The sequence below is a fragment of the Pagrus major genome, chromosome 8 (genome assembly GCF_040436345.1).
Source record: "Pagrus major chromosome 8, Pma_NU_1.0".
Classification (NCBI taxonomy): domain Eukaryota; kingdom Metazoa; phylum Chordata; class Actinopteri; order Spariformes; family Sparidae; genus Pagrus; species Pagrus major.
Genome location: NC_133222.1, coordinates 11298583 through 11316376, shown reverse-complemented (window position 1 = coordinate 11316376; position 17794 = coordinate 11298583). Strand labels below are relative to the sequence as shown.

The following is a 17794-nucleotide window of genomic DNA, read 5'->3' as shown; positions in this document are numbered from 1 at the left end:
TCTCTCCCCCTCTCTCTCTCGCTCATCCCCATGTCATATTTCTCCGCTGCAGCAGAACAAAGCCACGCCTCCTCCGACAGCCGCGTGACGTCAGCCGGTGAAGAGGCCGTGTTGGCTCACGCCCTCGGAGGGATACAACACGTCCGGCGAGGAGCCGCGAGAGGCCGCTGTGCCTTCACCGACACAAACCGCTTCAACTTGATGTTATGAGACTTTAAATGGCATCCAGAGGCTTGGTTCTTTGTTTAAAACAACAACAAGACACTATTAATACATTAAATACTGGCATTTATCGTCTTTGTAATGTGTATCAGAGTTTTTTGGACCACGATGAAAGGTAAGACTGTGAAAGCTAACACAGTTTAAGCTAATATCAATTAAGCTAAAGAGGGTTCTTCATGCAATATAGTTAGCAAAATATAGTCCGCAGCCTACACAACAGACAAACATAGTCTATAATTTGTGTTTTATTCTTTCTTTTGAGAGTAAAGTTGTCCATTCAACCCCAACAGCCACAGAACTTAATCCGTAAACCAGTACAGGTCTAATTTAAATCACTTTTATGCCTTTTATGTGAAATATAACCTAAGCTAACCTAGCATTAGCTAAATTTCTAATGTTCACCAGTGGCATATACTCATTTTATAACCCATTTTAAACCCATTTTGATTGTTATTTATATAAAGTTGACCATATATACATAAATATTCCATGTTTAAACTCTTAATCTGGGGTTGTTGTGTATAGACCTTTGTTACCTACCAGCAAATTGTAGTCACAGGTGTGTCTAGGTAAGGTATATATTATCAGGTGTTATCAGAACCGGAAGTTCCCTGTTTTTAATCAGGCAAACATTTTTTTTAAAAATTATATATGGTTTATTAAGGCTATATCTATCTATCTATCTATCTATCTATCTATCTATCTATCTATTTATGCATCTATGCATCTATGCATCTATGTATCTATGTGTGTGTCTTTGTGTCTGTCTGTCTGTCGTGACACAGAAACTGGGTTGTTCCCCCTTTCTCTTGCCAGGATCATTTACTAAAAGCTGACCGCAGTCCACGCTCATTGTCCAGTGTGTCTCACTTGAGCGAACTGGTCCAGCAAGTTATTTCTGGGCTGGTGTTCACAGAGCCCCATATCGATCTGCCAGCATACCTGCTGCACGGAGGGACACTGCGTCTTTGGAGACACTCCTCCTGACTGTCTGCCGTTTTTCCTCACTTCCAGGGAAAGTCCTCGGGCACAGCCATGAGGTCCTTCGCCGCGTTTCTGATCTTTTTCTCCGGCGTCGGATTTATTGGATGCAAACCCTCGTCGCCCTGTCCGAGTGGACAGTTTATGCTGAAGAGCCAGTGTGTCCTCTGTCACCCCACCTGCTCCGAGTGCGACGGGCACGAGCTGTTTGAATGCACTACCTGTGGAGTTAGTGAGTACAATTACCTATGTCCGTACTGAAATCGGGGGTGGCTTTTCCAAAGGAAAAAAGGCGAATTATATATGCATTAAACGTTTCATTTTTGTCACACCACGATGCACTCGTTTAAACTAATGCTTTGTATAGTCTAGTTTCAGCAAGGACAACAAATAAATCAACAGCTAAACAATGGCTTCATGGAAGTTAAACAATATTCCTGCCGTCATATGACACATTTCAGATTATCTCACAATTTCTGTATGAAAGGTGTAAACATGAACACTAAATTACTTGCCATTGGCCAAGATAATTCCTCTGTCTGGATTTTATTTGGCTCCACGGATGTCTGATTAAAATAAATCCATGTCACAGACTCATTAATCCAGCTGAAATGGAGGCGGGTTTTTTTTTCTTTCCTTCTTTTTAAAGCAGCACTATTTAATGGTTAACAAAGCAAACTTGTTTAAGGGCTTTTGAATCAGAGGAGGAGCATTCAGCTCTGGTTTACCATTTACTCTTGTTAAACAGTCCAAGATTGGCTGCAGAACATGTTGATTTTTCTGTCACTGGGGCACCTTTTGAAATAGGTAAGAAATGAAGGTGTGATCATTTTTCTCCTGAGTTTTCACAGTGTAATCTGATCACGTCAGAATGGGGCCTTTGTTAATCAGAGGGAAAGGGAAAAAATATCCCCTTGAGCTAGAAGTGTTACTGTTGCAGTTCACTGGGCTTAACCTGCAAAACCTGCAAGTCTCTCTCTCCCTCACACACTCACCCTTTTCTTTAAATATACGCATTGTGACTGCTACAATCAGGCATTTTGTTTTCACTGACTATATTTTAATGTACATTGCTGCAGATTGTTTTTGTTGAGTAAACTTTACTACTATACAGTAGTTAGTATTTGATCCTGGTGTGTATCTTGGTGGAGGAACATCAAAAGTCTCTACCCTAACCCTCCTGCTCTGTGGTTTGTTGTCATACAGAAGCCACATTTCTCTGTGCGATGCTGAGGGTGAGGGAAGTTAAAGGGTTAGAAAGGCAGCAGCAGCAGCTTGTTGCCCCTCTCCTCCCTGTCTCACACATCTTTTGTGCAGCGCTGAGCAGATGAGACAATGCTGTAACTCAGCTGCTTCCAGAGATGCCTCAGGTGCCACAGCTAGGCTAGTGGCAGGTGGCGGAGTATTAATCATTAGAGCCAACACAAGACCCTGTCTCTGCCCACAGCTCTGATCTCTCATTTGCCTCTGATTGCCCTTGTTTACATAAGTTGGAGCATCATCAGTCAGGAAGTGATTTCATACTGTGATCTGTTATTTGCAGGCCTACAGTCAACATGCTGGGCTGCAGCCATCAGTTCACGATGATGATGTTCATGACTTTAACATCCATTTGTTCTCACACTATTTTCTGATTTTGTCAATAATGCGTGTAGGGCTGGAACTAATTATTATTTTGCCAATTATTTTCACAATTAATTAATTAATTAATTATCTAGTCTATGAAATGTCAAATAAATGTGAAAATGTCTCAGAGCCTAAAGTGACATCTTCAAATGGCTTCTTTTGTCCAACCAAATAATCCAGATCCAAAAGAGTATTCATTTACAATCCTTAATGATGAATGAAAGGAGCAAATCCTTTAGTTTAAGAGGCTGGAACCAGTAAATGTTTTATATTTTTGATGAAAAATGAAAATAGTAATCAATTTTCAAAATAGTTGGCATTCATTATCTTTCAAATGACTAAATGCATTTGTAATGAAATGTATGAAATCTATTTTTCCTAATAATTGCCATCTGTTTCTCCTTCCAATCAACCAGTTTTGATTTTTTAATGTGCGATAAGGCTGTAATTTGCTGAATGCACTGAACTTTCACACAGTTGGCATCAAGTCCTTTCATCTTTCCCTCATCCCATGTAATTGTCAGATCCATTTGGCTCCACCTCTGTATTTATTAAGCGCTCATTGATTTTCACTTTCAGAAGAGTCCAGATTTTTGTATACGCCATTACCTGGCAGGAGTTCCATATGGCTGATGACATCTTCATCCAAGGAGAAAATAGAGTAGGCTTTATGTTAACAAGTCCTCTGTTTCCTCCTCCTTCTCCTCCTCAGATGAAGATGGACAGGAACGTTTTCTCCACCAAGGACGCTGTCGGGCACACTGCCCCCGGGGACTCTATCCTGACAGGGGTCACTATGCCTGCCTGCCCTGCATAGCCAATTGTGAACTCTGCACAGATGGCAACATATGTGCCAAATGTCGGGAACACTACAAACTCCAGAACGGGGTCTGCCAAACGGCGTCCTGTGACATAGGTAAATGTAAAGCAGAGTTTCTGCGTTGGCTGTAGCTTAAGCGAAATGCATTCAGGTTTTTTATGCTGGGTCTCTGTGTTTCAGGGCAGGTGCAGGACCCTGACACAGGAGAGTGCATTGGCTGTGAGATGGGTTGCAAAACATGTTCCACAGGTAAGTCCATCAGTAAAGAGCATCTGAAATGTACATTAAAACACTGGTGATAACTCTGCACAGGGCAGCACAATATGAATATAGCCATTACTGCATGAGTCTGCCTCTCCGCATGAATTCTAATTAATCACCTTTTCTCATTTTCACACAGAGGACCCAGAGATCTGCAACAGCTGTGTTGAAGGTTACTTTCTGTGAGTGTTTTCTTCTTCTTGTTTTATTATTTTCTTCTGATAAGCAGACTTTTCTGGCGTCCCATATCCACTGCTCTGAAATCAAATGCACTCTCAGGTATTAAAAGAAACTACAAACTGCAGCTAACAATTATTTTTGTCTAATCTAATTGTTATATTCTTGATTAATTGAGAAATTGTTTGAAAAAATGCCAAATGCCATTTCCCAGAGCCAAAGTTGACTTATTAGATTGCTTATATTGTCTGACCAACAGCCAAGATATTCATTTTACAGCTATGGAATACTAAGAAAAACAGCAAATATTCATGTTGAGTAGCTGGAATGAGATCATTTTTTAATTTATTTCTATGCATTATGGACATAACTTCAAAATGTCCTTGTAAATGTTTTCTTTGCTTTACCATTGCCTTGGGTTAATCAATAAGCAGAATGTGGTTAATTTTTCCTCACTCCACAAGAAACTCCATTTTACCTGTATTTCTGTTTACACCAGCGTATCACTTCGACCCAGTGTCTAACACAGGTTACAGAGCTCGAACAGACCTCCAATTGTTTACTTTCCCCCCGAGTTTAGGCCTCCAGGTATTGTGTGAGTCGGGTTACCTTCCATTCCGAGTCATACACTGTTACCTGAGCCATGTTTTGAGCACAGAAGTGTAGTCTGCTTCTCAGAGAGGTAATTAATAGGGTGTGTTTTTATGTTATACTATGTCAGGCGGAGAGGAGAAGAGAGACAAAAGGGAGCAAGTATAAGTGGAAAGCACAGTCAGTAGCAGGTGTGATTATATAGGGTGCACCATCTTGACTTCGCTGACTGCTCGTGCGAATCACAGCAGAGGAGGGTTGAAAGAAAATTCACTGCTTCACTGCACTCGCCTCCTTTAACTGCTGTTACATAGGTGCGGCAAGACTGAGTGTCTTCTTCTGTGAATCTACTTGTGTAACTTTTACTTTCATAGTAATGGTTTTAGAGATTTACAATGACAGGTCGTCTCAGTAATTTCTGTGGCTGCTGGACTTATTACATCTACGATGTGAGGCAAACACCAATAAAAGAAACCCAATAGAGCATGGGCGATCATGAACTGCAGGAACTGCCTCTCTGTGATAGATTGTGACAGTTTTAGGCACTTTAAAGAATTTCCGCTACTGAGGCTTTGCAAGTAGTAATGAAAAATCTTAAAGTTTGACACTTTTGGCATAACTGTGAATCTATGGGACTTGAATGAAACTCTGAGTATTGAAGAGGCACGGCATGATGGATGCTTGGTATTTATTGACATTTACCTTCCTCTCTAAGGAGCTATGTTTAACAAAATGGCTGTGATTCACTCTTAATGTGGTTTATACTATTTATTTACTCAAGCTTTCTTAACTTTAGAGACTACCTACAGCATATCTTCAAATTTTCTTCAAGGAGTTTACAGCCCTAAACAAAAGTTGCTTTGGTAATGCTAATGCTCCTTCCTGGAATGGATAGTCTAATATTTGCACAGAGGGATTCTTAAACATCCCGCAGATTCTTAAGTAGTGTACTGTTTCCAGGCCAGAGACAGGGCCTGGTCTGCACCAGCTGCTATTGTGTGTGAGTTGATGGATGCAGTGTGGCGCCTCCAGCTGTTCCTTCTCAAACAACCACCGCATCTTAGCACCAGATCCACGGCAACGCAGTAGGAAGTGCAGCTTGGGCTGTCAGTGGTCAGATTCTCTCATGTCGGGAAGTGGCAAAGGAGGCAGCAGAGGATGTTGTGCTATAATCTAAGCTAGTTGCTTATTGCTGTTATGACTCGTTTCGTTTAGATTGGGAAGTCTGTAAAGTAGGAGTCTTTCTTGCATTAATGTTTTAAGTGTAACATTTTAGCAACTCAATATCTCAGCTCCTGTAGGCTAGATTTTTTTAGGACAGCCATCTCGTGTTTAATAGCTCAGTTAAGCCCCGAAGGACTGATAGGACAGGTTAATGACAGAAATCTCCCCATGCCTCTGGGCTACAAATAAAACACCAATTAACTTTCTGCCTTAAGAGGAGAATAGAACCACGATAAGCTTGAAGAAAAGCAGCCTACTTTATGTTTTCGCCTTTGTCTGCCATCCTTACTGTAAGGATAGAACATCAGTAATACTGCCGTTTGATTGAGTGCACCTTTTGTATTGAAGTCAACAATACAGCTGCAGGTGTGCTGTGGACTGACACAGTGCGTGGCCTCTTGCATGTGGTGTGTTTGGTCTTTTCTCTGGTTTAAGTTCGTAGCCTCAGACTCATCCATGTGGGCGAAGGCTGCCTGCAACAACATCATTCTTCATTCACTATAAAGCTTTCAAAGTGCCATTAAATCACAATAGTTTTCATCATGTCTTTGATACTTCAGTAGCTTTGTTCTGCATGTTTGCGTTGGAAAATGAAGCCTCCTTTTGTTGAATAGCTGTGACAGCAAGTTTTTGTCAACCATTTTTGGGCTGATTTCACACACGCATAGACCAACGCTAGGTTTAGAAAAAAATGTATTATCGATGAATACATGAATGGTTTCTGATTTTAGTTTTTTCTTTTCCAGTTTCAGACATCAGTGTCGCAGGCATTGCCCCCAGAGCACCTACGAGGACTGGGGCAGGGGTGTGTGCCTGTCCTGTCCAGCACCATGCACAGATTGCAGGAGTAACACACACTGCCTCACTTGCCAACCTGGTTACTTCCTCAATGGTACCAGTACAGCAAAGAGTTCATTTCTATGTATATTTTGTAACTACTAACATACTAAAGAATTCAGATTACCCTTTTGTCCTATACAGTACTAGTAGTGTTTGTGTTTAATATACTCTTCAATCACTGCATGTTAGAGTAATCAACCATTCTTGTTGAGGACTAATGATGGCCCTCTGAGTCTTTATTTGGATTGCAAATCATGTCCACGTCAGCAAATCTGTAACATGAGATATGCAAATGTATAGTTTATGCAAACAAGGAATCAGGCTTGTGTTGGTAGGCTGTGTTCTCTATGGGCATCTCAGTAAAAGCTTTGAGATTGTAAATTAAGCCTCTAGCTCTTAAAAACAAGATTAGCAAGACCACTATAAATATTATTTTAACATGTACAGGCACATATTTTAGGAGCATGTGATTGTACATTGTGATAGACAAGAGCCATCGATCTTCCTCAGCCACAAGGTCCTGTTTCAAAAGATCTACAGAATTGTTCTGTATTTGGACAGTTGAATTTGGAGAGAACCCAGAAGAGCAGATGGTGGTTGAAGGATTTGAACATCTGTGGATAAAAAGGAGTGATGAGCAGATCTTTTCTGAGACCACATCAGAGCCAGTTGAACCAAAACATGTATTTCTCCAATGCTAAACAATGTGTTTTGATGTTTTTTCATCACTCTTTCAAAATGATTTATGTTTCAGTAACAGATAGTGATCAGGGCAGGTTGCTTTTAGTGAAACTTTCCCAAATAAATACAGATTAAAAAAGACAGTGAGGCTGTAAATAGATATTATCTTCTTATTATATTGTCTCTTCTAGGTTTTTTAAACCATTCAATACTAATACAGATGAAGTACTGAAACAAAATGTCACTTCTTGTCTATACTGCTCTGCCCTGTCAGGAGGTGAGTGTATGAAACAGTGCCCACAGAAAACCTTCAGTGAGTCCAGTGGGTGGCGCTGCCAGCCTTGCTATAGCTCATGCCAGACATGCCACGGGCCTCATTCGTCAGACTGTGATCTTTGTCTTGGTGGAAACACTCCACTGCATGGGCAGTGTCCTCTGGTTAACTGTCCGTTGGGACAGTACTATGACGGTAAGAGGCAAAGATCTCACTTTTATCTGTTAATCCCGGTCATTTTTCTTTTTAGAAATACGAGATACGTTTTTTTTGTTTTACAGGAAAACAAAATGAGTCAAGTACTGTGCAGCTTATGACTATCATGTGGCAGTAAAGTCAGAGATTTTACTGAATAACATGATACTTGACTGATTCCTTGATAGAAATAATTACTTTCCTCCTATGGGAGGTCAGCACAGGTCAGTACAGTGTCCCTGGAATTTGGAGGGATTCAGCTTCTTGCTCAAGGACACTTTAGCACGGTAGATGCTTGCCGCTGAGACGGGGGCTTGAACCCTGCTGAAGGACCTCTAGGTTGAAGGACGGTCGCCTACTCACTGTGTCACCCTGCTGCACATGTACTGTGTCACCTTTCATTCAAGAGCCATTTAGGTGGAGCAATTTTGAAATGGCTCCTCTGCCTCAATCACAGGGCTCTTCACCTGCTTCCCCTCTGGTGTCTGTGTCAACAGTACTCTATTGTGTCGCACAGGCTGACCGTGTACATTTCTGCCTCATTGGTTTGATTATTTACATCCTTGTGTGCATCAGTTGGCCATTAATCGTCAGGGTCGCTTGTCATTCAGCTGAGTGTCTTTCTAAATTACCTACTGCTTATGACTGTTGTTGATTTTATGACAAAGCACAAAGCATTGTGTTGCATTGCAACAATAATTACATGCAATGTATTTTTTATGACAGGAACAGTTAGCTTTGGCAGTGTACAGGTTTGACCATAAACTTTATGTGCCACGATGATGACTGTGTGACCTCCCCAATTTTTCCTGCTTCATGTCAGCAGTCTTCTAAATGTAGCCTGTCATCATTTTGTGTAAACCACCATCAGAACATTTTTCACACACAATAACATCCCCTGTCAAGTTGCTGTAACAGCGTTCCAAGAGGTGTTAGACACTGTATAGCAGGTAATATGTTGCCGGTTTCATAGTCAAGTCACTTTTACTTATATAGCCCAATATCACAAATCAAAATTAGGGTAAAGGGTCTTTACAATCTGTCCACCATACAACACTCGCTTGATGCTTGATTTTGAATAAGGAAAAAAAAAAAAAAAACTTTTTCACAGGGAAAAAAAACAAAACATACACCATGGGAAGAGCAGCAGAGAAGGGATCCCTCTCCCAGGACAGGCAGGCATAAGATAGATGTGTGTACAGAGGCGATTCACAACAGAAAATCATAGCATACAATATGCTGACAAAATGTAGATTGTAACATAAGTGTTTCATACAAACCAGCGCACTGAAAACGCAATGTGACCTGCACTGCACTCTGTCAGTGTTGACAAATCAATGCCAACAAGCACTTTATTATTCATAACTTCCCATCGTTTTTTGCCTCAGAAACCCTGTTTACAGCTTATCATGCTTCCCTCTAGTGGTGAAGATGGGTAAAACAGAAAATTCTCAATTCAGCCTTCAGTTTAAACAGGATTTGATACAACACTATGTGACGTTTTATCTATTATACTATGAGATACAGTTACTCTGTTTATTGTTTTACTTCCAGGTAAATATAGTGAATGTCAGGCCTGTGATGCATCCTGTAAGACCTGTTTTGGCCCGCAAGCCCTGGATTGTTCATCCTGTTTCAAAGGTATTTTGTGATACTTAATGTTAACTTTCTTCAGGCGTTGCAATATATTGACGCAATGCTAGTTCTTATATTACATTGTTTGCGTACATTGTTGTGTCACAGGATATTTCCTGGACCAGGACAGCTCTTGTGTAGTGCAGTGTCCATCAGGCTCCTATGCAAATTCTGCCACTCAGCTGTGTGAAGACTGCTCTCCAAACTGTGAGGCCTGCGTGGACACCAGTGATAACTGCATCAGCTGTTCCAAAAGCAGCTATAAACTTTTTCTCCACCAGGGGCGGTGTTGGTCGAATTGCCCAGAGTAAGAAAATTGGATAAGCTAAGCCTTAGGATGACGGAGAACCTTTTTCTAATGATGGTATTGTATGTTCCTCTTTATGCATAAACATATGTCATGACTATTTTCAGAGGTTTCTTTGAGACAGCAGAGGGGTCGTGTGAAGCCTGCGACAGCTCTTGTCTGACATGTGATGGGATCAAGTCACAGTGTCTGTCCTGTGCTGATGGCCACTACTTAGAGAGTGGTATGTGTAGACTCAACTGTTCACTGCGGTCATACCCTGCGGATGATGGCACATGCAGACGCTGCCCTCCCCACTGTGACGTTTGCTCAGATGACAGGACCTGTTTCAGTGAGTTATAATCAATTGTGGGCAGCTAAGCTTCAAGAAGAAAAATATTCCAAAAATCAGTTGTAAGACATTGTATCACATCCTGAAATCTGTTGACACAACTTTTCCAACTCTCCTCCGTATAATTTCAGAATGCAGTTTTCTCTACCTGATGCTGAATGGTGTGTGTAAGGCTAGTTGTCCCATGGGCTACTATGAGGACATGGAGGAGGGCCGCTGTGGTCAGTGCCACCCGACCTGTGGCAGCTGTTTAGGGCCCCTGACAGACGATTGTGAGACGTGCTCAACGTTTAGCCCCAAACTTTATAAGGGTGAATGCACCAAAGACTGTCCCACTGGTACTTACTATGAAACTGAAGCTATGGAATGTCAAGGTGAGTCTGTGTAAAAAATACCCAAAAGCTGTACTTTTGTAAAAGTAAAGACTTCATGTTAAAATATAACTTTGGTTAAAGTAAGTAAGTAAGTCACCCATACGAATAGTACTTGAATAAGAGCCTTAAAATATCTGATATCACCGATTTATCTGGCCAATTATCTGATCTGATATGCAGCATTTTCTAAATATTGGAATCAGTGTTTTTTCAATCTGATTGCCAATACAAATAATTATTTTAAAATTGCCCTGCTTTGGTAACTAGAAGAGAGGAGAACAATATTTGCCTCCAAAATATAGTGAAGTAGAAGTATAAAGTAGCAGAAAATAGAAATACTAAGCAAGTAAAGTACATGCACCTTAAAAATTTACTCAAAGTACTTGAGTAAATGGACTTAGTTACATTCCATCAGTGGTATTAGTTAGATGAGCAGGGCAGAATATGCAGGGTTACGTAGTTTTCTGACTGTGTTCTATCTGGCACTGTCTATCTTGTGCATTTAATTGTTAATCAGGTCCCATTATTTCTGTGCAATGGCATCTCAGCTTGTGAGTTATAGAAAGTGTTTTTTTTATGGTGTGTAACACAAAAATAACAAAAAAGAATTTTAGAATAACAAAAACAAAGTCATCATGAAAACACTGTTGTTGATTCTGGTAAATTTCACTTATTGAGATAATGGTGAATCGGGATAACCTTGATTATCCTCAAGAGTGACTTGAAAAGCTGTCTTGCTAGATAATTTAGAGGCCTACAGTATATTGATTTCCTAATTCCCGATCTTTCCAGTCATTTCAAAATCCTAAACCTAAATCAGATGTGTGGAAATGCTAAGGATTCCAAATTAAAGAATGACGGGGACGTGCCCACCATTTATTTATCTTTTATTGATAGAGGGGGACCTTATGATTACCTTATTAAAGACGTGTCCACTATCTGTGACTCAGTAACAATGTCTGTGTCTTAACATAATGTAAGATTAAGTGATTAAGCCATTTTCAAAACTTACAAGTATTTTGGCCTGCATAATTGTGACTTGAAATTTTCATATCGTCACATGCCTACCCTGGATAGTGTTGAACAATGGTTGGTAAGATACAGAGGGTTAAACAGATAAACTAAGAAATTGATAATAAATAGAAATAATAAAGACATTAGTCTAGTCTAGCCTAATAGAAAGAAAAATATGTAATTTGTGTGTCGTGTTAAATCTTGAGCTGTTGAGATATTTCCAGCAATGTTAATGAAATTGAGATCCGGCAGAACAGGAAGATCATGCTTTGGCTTGCAAGGGTTTATTAAATGGTTGTTCAGAAAAATCAGTTCCTGCACTTGCAGGTTATCAAGTTGTGAGAGGACTGGATTTCTTCCACAACAAACTGGAGACAATGGAAACCTTTGATTGAAACTACTTGTACTATGTATGGAAGTTTGCTTATTCTTCTGTAAGCACTAAATCCACAGTGTCTGGAACCGCAACAACGTCACTTGCCATCCATGAGTTATCTTAAGGCTTAATCATTATTAAATACAGTATTTGTTTAACTCTTAATCATTTACCTCTCTAACGTGGTGCCGATCACACCCTCTTTTGTAAATGTCATATGACGATAACGCAGTTTGATGTTTTGTTTGACCATGTGCAGAGTGCCACCAGACTTGTATGAGCTGCTCTGGCCCAGAGCCAAACCAGTGCACACAATGTGAGAAGGGACTCGTGCTGGATCCAAACACATTGTTGTGTGGCGTGACGGGCGACACGGACTGCCCACCGAGGACCTACCTACACGACGACCAGTTCACCTGCATGGGTTGCCACCGGCACTGTTACTCTTGCGAGGGACCGGGCAACGATGAATGCCAGACCTGTGCCACCCCCAAATACCTTCATAGTGAGCATTGTCCACCAATTTTCAACTGCATTCAGTGTAATAAAGCTAAACCACATATCTCCAAACTTTCAGCTCACCAGGGACGATCTAATTTTTAGCCTTGATGACAAATGGAATTTGAGCCTGAGTCATTGATTTTGTCAAGTAGTCTTGTCAGTTGTTGCCCTCACTTCACCTGGAAAAATGATAATGATGACAATATGATGGCTCCCCTGAGAATATTGTACAATTTGGGTCCCGCTTAAACAACTGCATGTGATTGATCCAACAATTAACACAACAGCCGGAGAGATTGATGATGGCAATATACATGTAAGGCTAAATTTAAACTCTTGGAGTTATTGAGCGATATTGAAGTGTAAGCACTGAAAATAGTTAAAATGTGAGTGAAAGGAGCGGAAGATTTAATACCTGTATGAATACTACTATTAACGTGACTTTCTCACTTTGAGGCGACACTGCAAGTTAAAAAAAAAGAAAAGTGAGGAAGGATTCAGCCTTCTGTTTCAGTGGCACTGAAAGTAGAGTCCTATCCTTTATCTCTTTACATTTTGAGATAAAGGAGGCTTGTGGGAACATTTTGATAAATCATTTCTGATGTGTGTGAAGAGTCAGTCTGACCTGCAGTCTAAAGAGGGATTAGTTATAGGATGGCAATCTTTAGCAATCTCACAATCTAATTCAATTCTGATTCTTGGTGTCACGATTTGATTCAGAATGGATGAAAACTGAAATAAAAAAACTTTTCCCACCTGTTTTACTGATGGTAAATTATTCTAAGGAATTTAGAAAGATTATCGTAGCACCTTTAAATCTGTTCTTAAGACGGTTGGTCTGTGTGTTCTGGAGTAACGTGGTGTTATGTCTCCAGTGGTGGAGAACAGCCCGTCTGCTGCCGCACTAGTACTAAACACTTGCCTTTTTCGGGAGGACATACAGTATGTCTCCCTCTGCTTCACCAGTACAATGAGGGGTAATGAAGAGAGACCACAGTGTGTTCTGTGTCTCAAAATATTAGCTTTATTAGCGTGAAATGAATGTTATCTATAAAAGGGGGGCCCTGCAAAAAAGTTTGGGGACCACTGCTCTTGTGTCTGTGTGCTTTACACCATCTGGGTGATTTACTGAGTTCAGCCTTTTTTGTCCCGTCAACAACATTTTAGTATTTTTAAAAATTGATTTTGTGGCATTTGTGAATCAATTCAGAATCGCTGGAGATAAGTATTCTTTAGTGAATCAACAGAAGTGCGTGAGTAGGTACTCATAAACTGTGCTTCTTTCCAGACAAGACCTGTGTGAGCGAGTGTCCGGCTGGTACATACAACACACGTCAGGAGGCGGACGGAACAGAGTTGGGATATTGTTTGCCTTGTGACCACGCCTGTTCCACCTGTACTGGTGCATCACCCAGAGATTGCCTCACTTGTTCTCAAGGATACCTGCGTCTCCTTCAGCTCTGTGTTACACATTGTCCAACAGGGTACAAGCCTGATCATTGAATGGAAAAAGTTTACTGTTGAACTTCCTCCACACCCTTTTTTACATAGAGGTCAAAGACAGTGTCTCTACATGTTCTGTGATTTTCCGTGGATGGAAACAAACACAAAAAAAAACAGAGCCACTGTCTTTGATCGCTATGTAATTTTATCAGCAGTAGAGCAACTTCCTTTGAAAATATGAATTTGTTTGTCATTAACTATGATTAGTATTTTACAAATTGCTATTATTTCTATTATTATTATTTCTATTTCTGTCAACTCATAATCACTACTTTTAACTGTAAGGTCCATTGTGTAAGATTAAGGAGGATCAACTGGCACTAAATCCTGCAGACTAAATTCTCACAGTCTCACAGATTGAGACTTCCTTTATAAAGCTTAAATTTTGTGTGCAACAATCAAAAATCTACATACATATTTTAATATTGATACATTTGTGCATTTCTTCAGGTATTACAGAGAGGGCTCCCACTGTGAGAAATGTGACCGGTCCTGTGAGCGGTGTACAGGACCAGGGCCTGAGTCCTGCAGGGCCTGTTCACCTCCTCTTCTGGAGCTGCAAGGCACCAAGCTGTGTGTCGGGCGTTGCCCACACCGCTTCTATCATCTTGATGACATCTGTAAACAGTGCCACACCAGCTGTCAGACCTGCACAGGTACAGATAGGAGAGCTATTTCTTTGTAAGTGTTTGTTTAACCATTTAAAAACACCTCTTATGGTCTTTATCTTCCCAGTAGGTCAACATTAGACATTTTCCATAAGGAAACAGATTGTGTATGTATGTGTGTTTGCAGATGCCTCGCCTCAGGGCTGCGTGACATGCGATTGGGGCAACACTTTAAAGGACAAAGTCTGCTACCCACGTTGTGAGGAAGGGCGATACTTCTCGGTAGAGGTATGCTCTCAGCTTTTAGTCATCAACATTGCGTGACAGTTGTATTGTTTGCTGATGTGGACAGAACGCTGTAAATCAAGGTAAAGTAAGTGTTAATTATGACCTCTTGCTTGTTGCAGAGTTTGAAATGAATATTTAATGCTGTAAAGAAGTCCCTAAAGGAAACATTTGTAAGACTAGGACAACAATTTAGTTCAAAACATAAAAAAACTAACATTATCGACAGAATGTGAAGAAGTCTGTACTGTGTTGTAGAAATGTCTACTGAAATTAGCATGCTAACCAGCTAGCCCTGGCCGCCCTGTCACATAATAACACTTTATACTGCAAGAGGCAAGTTTTAGCTGGGAGATATATGCCAGTGGCAGTCGTTGCATTTCACAAGCTCTGTTTGAGCTTTTCAGAGTGATAAATGAACCAAATAAACTCACTTAATGTCAAGGAAGGAAATACCCTTGCTTACCAAACAGAAAAATACAACCCTACACCTTCTGAATTTAAATTTCTTTCTTTTACTGAACCAAGACGAGCGAAACTGCCTCATCAAATCTGTTGAATATGAATGAGTTAGTGTGTCTTTCCACAGTCAACCCTGGTTATGCTCGTGGAGACTCCCCCGAGCCGAGGTCTTGGTCCAAGCAAGCTCTAGCACAATTGGCTCTACAGCTAATTGAGCCATTAGCTAATTAGCTAATAGTAGCCAGCTACAGCCAAGGATAGCTATCACCAAGCAGCAGTTGTCCATTACTCTGGTGATATGTTGGCCCCCTGTGTTTTTATAACTTCCTCCAAATTACAGCCAGATTTTACAAATTATAACTTCAAGGCAGGAACTCAAGTTTTTAAGTTTTTTTTTAAATCTTATGTGGCATGTTATCAGGATAAAGTGAGTGTTAAATGTTGAATTAAATACTGGCTAACTTCTCCAAACTTTATCTTTTGTTGTTGCTAGTTGTAGTTTTTAAGGGCTGAACACTGAATAGAAATATTGTTACGCGATATTCTAGCAAAAATCAAATCACCATTTTTTATTTTTTTTTCAGTGAAAATGAATTGCAGTCCAACTTAAATCATTACTCAAATCGCAATATATATCAAAATAAATATATATTTTAGTGTAGAATTAATGTTTAAAGCTGTTAAGAAATACTTTTTTTCTTTTTAGTTTGACACAAAGTTCAGACGGGTACTTATAGCAGATGTCAATTAAAGGCACATCTCTGTTCTCACATTGCTGACTGGCTTAATGTTTTTCTTTTATTTACTCAGTACAATCACTTTTGAAATTGTACCGTTATAGGAAACCTGTGAGCCATGTGACAGCTCGTGTAGGCATTGCACCGGCCCCAGGCCAGACCAGTGTCTGACCTGTCACCGAGACTCTGCTCTCCATGCTGTGGAGAACCGGTGTGCCCGCTGCTGTCAGGCTGGAGGGAATGACACCGATTGCTGTGTTTGTGACAGCCGCTCAGGTAGAGACCCTGTCTATCATAAGAAACGTGGCATTGTTTGGATATGATCATCAACTAAAGGCAGTTTTTTTTCTTCTAGCTCTGTGTGTGGAGGCCCCCCAACCCAAGTCAGGACAGGATCAGGTGACAGACCTGAACATGTCATCTAGAGCTCTGAAGCACACCTCAGCCACCTTGCCTATCGCCCTGCTGCTGGCGCTGGGGTTGGCTCTGGCTGTGTTTGCCTTGGTTAAGGCCCATGCCAGGAAGAGGCTGTGCTGGAGCCAGAGCTATGAGAGACTGAGCGGCAGTGCCAGCATCAACATGCCCCACGGTGTGCCGGAGCCGGACAGTGGAGACGAGGTGGATGTGGTGTACACCAGCAAAGGTGGATCAGTGTATAGGCGATACAGCTTCATCCATGAGCAGGACACAGATGCCGACCAGGGTGTGGATGAGAACACATGTCTCAATCAATCTTAGATACAGTCATACCAGAGGGGTGTATTACGAAGCCATATATTAACAGCAGAGCAAACTGTTTGCATTGAGTTGTGCTTTTTTGACAGGTGAACCTCCAAGCAACCTTCAGTTGGTGTTTGCTTTTGGCCCATGGCCCACCATTAAATTTCAGTCTTGGCCCTCTAAGGGAAAAACTGTCGGCAGCCATGCTCTAGGCTGAGTGAGCCGGCACACAGTCGGTCCATTTTGTGCGGAAGAAGAGTCAAATGATACAAACACAAAACGCCCCATTTTATGGGAGCCTGATTAAGGAAAAACTGTTAATAACCCAGTAGTGATACTCATCTCATCTGTTCTGAATGGAGTTTTTGGTTTGGTTGAGCCAGCTCACGCAAATAAAAGCCTGGCTATGTCGAACTTGCTTCTTAATACACCCCCCAGATGTTACAGTAACTGAAGAATGTATTGTGGATGTTCACATTATCAAGACTGACAGGAGAATTCAAAATAGTTTACTTAATGTTTAGATGAGAATGTAGTCGTATTTTTCCGTTGGTTATGTTGCTTTTTGAGTTTTGGTGTTTATTTCATTCTACAAAGTGCCTGTATCTTAGACGAGGCATTTGTGAGCAAACAGTGGAAAAAAATACATATATATGTGTATATGTATGTATGTCTTTTTTTACTTGATGAGATATTTGTTAAACAGTTAAACAAATGATCATGTGTAATAAAGGAAATCTGCATGATATGTTGTAAATAGAAAAATAAATTAAATAAAATCTTTTCCACTTGATGCTTTCGGTGCCCTTTGAAATACATTACGATGGTGAACCTGAGGACATTTGCAGGTCAGTTTGACTAACTAACTTGAATGAACTGATTATATATTATAGAGAAAGTGCAGTCAGTGTACTTACAGTATGTGCACACAAGGCAAAGTTTTTTGTCATCTGAAGGTGTTGCCTTTTGACTCACTGGCATAATCCACAGGGACATGCGTTTGGTGAGATCCTATTTATTTACTGCAAGATACTCCTCAGCGATTCCAT

The 17794-nt window shown here is 40.6% G+C and overlaps 1 protein-coding gene across 3 annotated transcripts; it reads left to right on the top strand.

Annotated features, from left to right (window-relative positions):
- The first annotated feature begins 222 nt into the window (after positions 1-222).
- LOC141000673 (uncharacterized) lies at positions 223-17538 on the top strand. Of its 3 annotated transcripts, XM_073471448.1 has the most exons (17): positions 223-337; positions 1237-1435; positions 3542-3745; positions 3830-3898; positions 4050-4092; positions 6649-6794; positions 7698-7892; positions 9447-9533; positions 9636-9834; positions 9942-10165; positions 10297-10539; positions 12189-12434; positions 13719-13914; positions 14384-14589; positions 14729-14829; positions 16130-16301; positions 16381-17538. In XM_073471448.1, the coding sequence occupies exons 2-17, from the start codon at positions 1258-1260 to the stop codon at positions 16761-16763; spliced, it is 2892 nt and encodes a 963-aa protein (XP_073327549.1). In that variant the 5' UTR covers positions 223-337; positions 1237-1257; the 3' UTR covers positions 16764-17538. The 3 variants fall into 3 exon arrangements, with proteins under 3 accessions (XP_073327549.1, XP_073327548.1, XP_073327550.1); XM_073471447.1 differs by lacking the exon at positions 223-337 and having other exon boundaries at positions 1116-1435; XM_073471449.1 differs by lacking the exons at positions 223-337; positions 16381-17538 and having other exon boundaries at positions 1116-1435; positions 14384-14614; positions 16130-16210.
- Positions 17539-17794: the final 256 nt, after the last annotated feature.

Bases quoted from the DNA above. Each gene is read 5' to 3' on its own strand.
- LOC141000673 (XM_073471448.1), top strand. From the start codon at position 1,258: ATGAGGTCCTTCGCCGCGTTTCTGATCTTTTTCTCCGGCGTCGGATTT. The intron at 3,746-3,829 runs GTAAATGTAAAG...TCTGTGTTTCAG, and splicing joins AACGGCGTCCTGTGACATAG to GGCAGGTGCAGGACCCTGAC. The intron at 12,435-13,718 runs GTGAGCATTGTC...GCTTCTTTCCAG, and splicing joins CACCCCCAAATACCTTCATA to ACAAGACCTGTGTGAGCGAG.